The 8,068-nt window shown below is 42.9% G+C and overlaps 1 protein-coding gene across 1 annotated transcript; it reads right to left on the bottom strand.

The window, feature by feature from the left end:
• Window positions 1–1,876: 1,876 nt before the first annotated feature.
• On the bottom strand, window positions 1,877–4,121 carry LOC109784297 (bidirectional sugar transporter SWEET14). Its single transcript, XM_020342895.4, has 5 exons — window positions 3,916–4,121; window positions 3,288–3,324; window positions 2,820–3,192; window positions 2,618–2,737; window positions 1,877–2,532 (listed from the first exon to the last, which is right to left on the bottom strand). The coding sequence occupies exons 1-5, from the start codon at window positions 3,965–3,967 to the stop codon at window positions 2,224–2,226; spliced, it is 891 nt and encodes a 296-aa protein (XP_020198484.1). The 5' UTR covers window positions 3,968–4,121; the 3' UTR covers window positions 1,877–2,223.
• Between the last annotated feature and the right edge of the window lie 3,947 nt (window positions 4,122–8,068).

The following is an 8,068-nucleotide window of genomic DNA, read 5'->3' as shown; positions in this document are numbered from 1 at the left end:
TGAGGCGAGTGCGTATCCTATGCAACTGGTGCACCACCGCACACCGAAAATCCATGATAAATGTTTTCAAAAACTCTGAAATATTCTACTACATTAAAACAACAAACATGTAACATGTCACAAATTTCTGGTTACCATTTAAACTCACATCTTCAATTTTCTTATTTCAACAATCATATCTGTAAGAAGTAAACGAAGACAGAGACAAGATTAACAGAGAAGTGCTAGAGTATGAAGAATCCAAGAGCATATATAAACCGCACACAAGACATGCATGAAGTTGGTAAAGAAGAATAGGAAGATCTTTTGCGATGAGTATGTGTGCGAGCAATGTTTGTACAAAGCTAGAAAAAATAATGCTTTTTACCACTAACTCCAAATAAAATGATGTTATGGCTGTAACAATACTTTTTAGAAGTAACTAAAATCATGTCCATAATGTAATAAGTCATTTCAGTATGCTAAACGATTTGTAGTAGCAAAACAACATGGTCACACAAAAACAAGCTATGGTAGTAGCAAGTTAAAGAGGATATATGCAAGAAGATTTCAAAGAAAATATAAAGCGGCACTTGCATAATTAAGGAAAACTAATGACAAGTCCTATCACTGTAATTAATATGAGCGGAATTTGACCAGATCGGGAATTATACCCGTTAGGTGACACCACTCTGCAACCCAAATAATTTACCACAATGATAATTATTGGTAGTGACATTGCTATATATGGGCAAGCGGAATAGTCAAAACATGTGGACACAATTGTAGAATCTTATGAAATGCAAAACACACACGCAACACTCATGCACGCACACCACAACTCATATCCAACTATGCGTCTAACTAGATCTACAGCCTCAACACACGCAATATATTTTGAGAAACTCTCAAAGCAATCCAGCTTGAGAGTGGCGGGTACGTCATCCTCCATGTACTCGTAGACGTGTGGGGTACATGCAAGGGAAAATATGCCGGGTGAGACACCCAAGCAAATTACATGGGTCAACCTCGGGCGGGCTGCCTGTACTATGCACTTTTCATGCCTCTCTTCTTGTATTTTGGCTATGAGATTGGCCCCAATAGGGGTCAAAGATGCCTTTAGACGTGGTGCCTCAACTAAAACGGACTCTATTACTTTTTATCTTAGCACCACATTCCCCAATGTTTAACACGAGTATGAGTGTGTGCTAAGAAACCTTAGCACCCAATGTCGACCAACATTGCTCATGCCATGCTAAGAGAAAAAGTATTACCATCGGTTCTTGTTGAAGCACTGAGTCTAGAGGAATCTTCACCGCTATAAGGGCCATGTCATAGCTAAAAACAAGAGCAGGGGGATGTTTCAGTGGGGAAAATGCATGGTGAGGAAAAAAAAGGATGGCTAGTGGGTCCCTAAAGTATGTGCTATGAAAAGAGTATATTGAACATTTTTTTTTCTTATACTCAATTTACTTTCCTATTTTGTAGCACTGACACATTGATTTTGCTCTAAGCCTCAAAGCCCATGATCAATTTGATGCATTGGAAAAAGAGGTTGAAACCCCCGATCTCTGCATCAAAAGATGCACACACTCATTTTGGTTATGTTATTTAATAAAGGTCCGGGAAAAACATATATCAAACAACCTACAATCATGATGCCACACCTACAAACTCGATGATGGAGGATGCCATCACACCACCCCACTAGTTAGATCCGGAGTCATCAATTTGATGCATCAAGTGTTTACACAATTAACAACGTAACAATAATGCCACGGCTGTCGTTATCAACAATCCCATACTACAGACTTCCTAAGGGCAATCATGTTATCATAATGGCTATACTTTGGTTAAATTTTGAATTGTTGTTGACCACCTGACCTGGGAAAATATCTTCAAGAAAAACAATACTTTATGGAAATATATATATTATAATTTACATCTAGCCACGCTCATCCTGCTGGTTCCTTATAATAAGACCGTTACATCTAAGTTATCGATGGATACACTAATGAATACGACCGGAATAAAATAAGAACCCTTTGCAACGAGCTATACTACGAATCAACACTTGAATTCGAATGGAGCATCGACAGTAGAAATTGCAATTTACAAGGCCCCATGCATGCATGCATGCATTCTCCATCGCTTGTTTGCTCGATCCCCGTCATGGCTTGATCCCCGTCATTGCTTATTTGGATGCACGACATATATACATCCGTGTCATGAACGCATGCATGCCTAGACTTGCTCGACATGGGTTGCCTTGTCAAGCTTCTCTCCGCTGGCGCAGGCCACGCCGTTCTCCTTGGCCGCCCCCTCCTTCATCGACGGCGGTGGGTCGACAGGGTAGTGTGTGTTGAGCTCGATGGCGGTGGCCGCCGGGCCGAGCTTAGCGATGTTGACGACGTGCTCGGACGGCTTGACGGCACCATCGTCGGACACGGGGGCATCCACCTCCTTGGGTGCCGGCCGGGGCGTGGCGTTGCGGTAGAGGGCGTAGAGCCCCATCTGGATCACCCCGAAGGCGAACCCAAGAATGTTGGGAAGCTGCAAATCAAAAGAACAGTTAGAGTCAGTTTGTACCTCCGCTGAGAAAGTAGAGTGAAGAGTTTGTTCTGTTTGTGTTGCTTACGGCGACGTATTTGTCCTTGATGAGGAGGCCATAGAGGAACCAGACGACGGCGCTGGCGGTGAGGGACAGGGAGAGGGAGAAGGGCATGAACTCCACGCTCCGTGTGCGGACCACAAGGCGCTGCATATTTATGCAAGCAGCTAAGGGAGAGATGGATTATAAATCAAGATAAATGCATACACACGAGAGTTAGGGTGCTCACGATGACGCTGAGGGGCGCGACGAAGACGCTGACCGAGAAGCCGACGCAGACCCATCCAAGCATGACGATGCGCCTCTCACCCGCCGTGAGAAGCAGGGTGAGGAGGAGGATGAGGCCGAAGACGCCCACGTTCAGGAGGAGAAGGATCTTGGCGGTGAAGATCCTGGCCTGCTTGTGCGCGTAGGCGAGGTAGAGGACGATGTAGATGGTCTCGATGACGCAGCCGGCGGAGTTGATGGTGATGAGGAGGTACTCGTCGGACTTGAGCAGCGCGTAGTAGATCCACAGCATGGCGCTGAAGAGCGCCACCACGTAAGGCACCGACTGGAAGCCCTGCGTCGACTTGTTCTTGTAGATCCGGTAGAACGTCGGCCTACGTGTAATTTGCACGTAGTCAGACGAGAGAGACCAACAAGGAAAGCTAGAGAGAGAAACACGATGTTGAGTGAGTGTGATCGAGAGGCTTACAGTGGGGCCAGGTAGGTCATGAAGGAGATGACGTTGCCTGCAGGGAAGCAAAGTGGCACGTCAGTACGTTACATTACATACGACAGTTATCCAGCGAGAACAAGGAGATATGGATGTTGCGCACGCTTTCAATCCCCAGTTAGCCAGCTTTCAGTAATGGCTAGCCGGTGAGATGTCACACACGCTACACCATAAGATAAAGCTACTCCTATATGTATTGGAGCCCTTTAGTTTACATCTTTCTTTCATTTTCTTCCTTTTTGGTTGCCGTCACCAGGTACGTATTCCTCCAATGACGAATGAACTATATTTGATGTATATATATACCTCTTTTAGTTTACACAAAAGAAATTAACGGCGGGGGACCTGGAACAATACGCCGATGGGGGACAAAACAGGAAGGATCACTACGTCGCAACAAGAGAAATATTTTACTTTTGGCATGCAACCCGCACTAACTATCTTGGATGCTCAGAATACTACCACAAGTAGGTATCTTGGATGCTAATTTTGGCAAACCATATGAACAAAGATGAAACTAAAATAATGGGAAATGAGATTAAAAATATGGAAGCAAATTAATTTGGGAAGCATCTATATATTGAGGTAGACAACGATATATATATACCTAGGAGGCCGAAGGTAAAGGCCCACGGATGCTGAACAGAGAGGCCGCCCATTGCAAGACCTTAATTAGCTATGAATTTGAGACGATCAAGTTGATGGGGAGAGCAATGAGATGGTTGTACCAAGCAAGCTAGGGTAATAGTTGGGCTTATAGATGGTTGAATGGGAAGAGAAGAACTGCCAGCTTACTACCTGAGGTTGTTGCTTGAGAGCTTGAATGGAGCTGGAGCTTCGAAGGGTTTATATAGTGCTGGGAAGGAAGCTCCGGAGGCAAGAAAAAGTACACATGCCTTATCGCGTGTGACTCCATTGGCACACACAAACTATTCCTGATCAATCATGGAAACAAATGCAAAAAACTAATGCATGGATAATCCCAACCAGCCATGGGACCGCTTTAAACAAAGGACAAGATAATCATCAGGATGCATGACACAAAGCTCCCTATGTCGGTACACTTTTCCTCTCGCAATTCCCTCCATAATGCGTGGAATTATTAGGGAAATTGCAGTACACTTCAAGTTAACAGGCTTAGGCAAGGCCAGCTTGGCTACGTACCCTACAAGGCAGAGAGCTATAGCGCAGCCACTAAGCCGCAAATTAAGGATCACATGCGTTTAAGAGACTGAGACCAGTGTCCAAACCCTAGCTATAGTTAGGAGTTATCAGTCACCACACGGTTACTTGCACTTGTTGCGCCGTTGCACACACGAAGCGGCAGCTGAGAAACAACACGTACGTAAGTACTGGCTGTACGCAGTGCGGGTGCGTTACAAAGTGCGCACACGTCAGTGCCCTTTGCTCGCCTCCATGATCCGTCTTGGAAGGGCTTCTGGCTTGTGGGACACACATAAAAAAGTTGCTTTTTAGCAGCAAAAAAAATCGTAAGAAAGTTGCTTGACTCAGCTTGCTTCTCGTGCTAGCAAATAATCCTCCTGTCTTTACGGATGGAAGAGAGCTGATAAGTCTAGCCGTTTTTTCATGACCCAATGCTGCATAGTTTTGTACTCTAATGGAGAGATTTAGACTAAGAAAGGCGTTCAACGTACGTAGAAGGAGGCTGCATGGTAGCATAATCTTTCACGTCTTTGACTGCTTTTGACCACGGTTCGATAGATCCATGCTAGCATGCATAAACTTTGGATTTCCTTTTGGCAAAGGGTAATCTGCGCTCTGTTGGTGTTCCAATCGATTCCCCAGATTGTGCATGCAAGATAGCCGCCAGGCTTTGCGCCGCAAGCGTGCAGTTATTCAGGTGCTTTTCAGTCCACTAATACCAGGCTTGTTGTGTACATCTACAAATTAGTCCTAGTCTTGTCTTAACCGTGAGTCCATGACTGTAGTAGACAGTAAAAGTGATTGTAATCGAACAGTGTAATTATTTCAGTGGTAAATAACTATATATAATACATCCTGAAGAACTTCTCAAAGAGGTGTCGGCTACAATTATGTATGTGAGAGAAAACGTACAGACATAGGCATCCGTACGAGATAATGGTTCAGGGTTGGACACACCCATTCATATGGTTTGCTAATTATCATGTGTTAATTAACTAATATGCTCGTGCCAATCCTGTTCCGAACCAACCCCACCTTCCTCCTTGTACAACACTACTTCTTAAATAATATACCATTAATCGAAGTATTGATTGATATTTTTCATTCATTTCTTTAACACAGTACATATGCATACGCTCATACATACACATACACTCACTGCTATGAACGAACGCACGCACAACGTACCCCTATGAACATCTTCGAGAGCTTGAGCCGGCATCGTCTTGACGAAGTGGCCACAGACGTCTTTGTAGTCGACTGGAATATCTCCTCCCTTTGAATGCACATCGTCGTATATGCTGAAATAAATCCTGGAAAATGTAAGCACTAGTGTCAAGTCTAGGACTTGAACCCCGGTGGGCTGGGCATACCACTGTCCTCCTAATCATTCAACCACAGGTTGGTTCGCATATTTGCCATTCATTTTGAAAAATGCCTTTGCATGTTCTTGAGTCTCCTTCAAAAACAATACGATAGGGGTAGTGTTTGATATATTGGAGGACTTCCTTAAACCTAGTAGAAAAATAAGAAGAAAAACGATACAACATGTTATGACTATTTGTCTCTTGATAAATCATATGAGAACAAACTTTTTAAAAGTGGAAATGCAATTAATTAGTTTAGAGAACAATAAGTATGACATGTGGTCTTTCATTGGTGTCGAAATCTCGATGTAATTTTATTATGTTTGATATATTTTGTACTTACGGTGAACTTTTGTAATAGATCTGATCCTTTCAGAAAAAGATAGTATGATATGTGGTCTTGACACGTGATGTGCATATGCTAAGTGGCTACTGTCATTGTGGTGACGTCTCTGGTGATGTCTTTGTTGTGACAGATGGGCAAGGATGTGGTGCCCGGCTCCTCAGACGATGACCTATCGATTTGTGCCTGGCCTCTCCATCGACATGCTGCTGGTCGGCAGCGTGCACTCGCCCTACCAGATCGACTCGAACACCATTGTCGACGAGCCGAGGAAGTTTGAACCTCTGGGACCATTTTGCTAGACCATGCAAAAAAATAATGGAAAGAACAAAATCTGGTAAATATTTGGTTAAGCCCACACCTTGTTGCGGGAATCAGTTGCTATATATTTTCATGATGTCGGAACATAAATATTTGATTATTTTATAGATGTAAGATATTTATGAAATATAATCATTGTAATAGTCTTTACTTGCATGTTGAGTTGACTCTTCTCCCATGCATGGTTCCATGTTGATGTTGCATAGTAGCATGTTGACATAAATAGAACTAGTGGGGATCACTCTCTTAGGTATATATATGAAGGGGGTAAGATGAATGGATTTGGTTTATATGGTAATTCCTATAAAATAATATTAAACTTAGGATAAAAATTGAAATTTATTAATATGGCACGTGTCAACGAAAGCAAAATTATTCATGTCAATACTTCTACGAGGACATCAAGATGATCCTGGACGTGCAAATATTTCTATAGAAGGTAGCAATTATTTTACAAAAAGTCTTTGTAGGATGCGAACAGGGAGCAAACAATTTACAAGAAGTCTTTGTAGGATACTACTACCAGGACATGAAGAAGATCCTAGACGCACGAATATTCCAAGGAGATGTATTTGCTTCCAAGCGGGAGTGCATGGATGAGAGGAGAATGTATCCAGTGCAATGGATCAATCTGTGCACCAAATACACAAGCGTTATTTAGACCATTGGATGGGAATCCAAGGGATGTGGTTTGGTTGGTCGGTGGGTTGTTGGCACAATGTAAAAAAAGGCGTAGACATTTTCAAAACGGCAATGGTACACGTACAAATGAGTTAGGCTTTACAAAGAGGGTTAACTTGATTGGTCAATAGATGAGGGAAGCGGCCCACCCCCCTGAAAATCGGGGTGGTGGGGGGGGGGGGGGGGCAAGTTTGTGATTGGTTACTAGATGAAAGAGCCTGTAAAACCATGTATTCCCGTCTAGCATTTTTGTTTTCAAAATCAAGATGCACTCCACCATTTTTTCTCCCATCATTAAAGGCATGTTAATTTTTCTTTCTCCAAACATAGAAAGGACCATATATTTTGAACCATATGTCCGAATTTGGATCTAGTTTGACCATCATGTTTTTTTGACGAGATGTTTGACACAAGACCAATATTGAATATGTTTATTAAAATTTAATCTTTCACTATGAAACAAGACCAGGTCAAGTTTCAAAAGGCATAAAAAATCAAAAATATATTCGGTTCAAAACAAAAATTATAGTGAAAACACAACCAAAATCACATTCGGTTCAAAATATATGACCCTTTTTATGATTAGACTAAAAAGTAAATACATGGATTTGTTGATGTGAGTGTAAGGTGTGGAGCTCGGGTTGATTTTGTTCAAATAGAAGGGCTATTCCTCAAATGTGTCAACAATTCATCTTTCATCCAGCTCTTGTCCCTTAAGGCATCTCCAAGACGGAGCGTAAAATCGCCCGCATCTAACCGGACCGTGTTGTCCGGACCGTGGAAGCCATACAACGTCGACCTATATCGGTCTGCGGCGGGGTCCGGACGTGATTTCTCCGGCAAACCAGAGACAAAAGTAGGGGAGGTTTGCGGGAGTCCGGACC

The sequence above is a fragment of the Aegilops tauschii genome, chromosome 1, assembly GCF_002575655.3.
Source record: "Aegilops tauschii subsp. strangulata cultivar AL8/78 chromosome 1, Aet v6.0, whole genome shotgun sequence".
NCBI classification, from domain to species: domain Eukaryota; kingdom Viridiplantae; phylum Streptophyta; class Magnoliopsida; order Poales; family Poaceae; genus Aegilops; species Aegilops tauschii.
The sequence above is the reverse complement of the archived record's forward strand: the minus strand, read 5'-3'. Positions and strand labels throughout refer to the sequence as shown.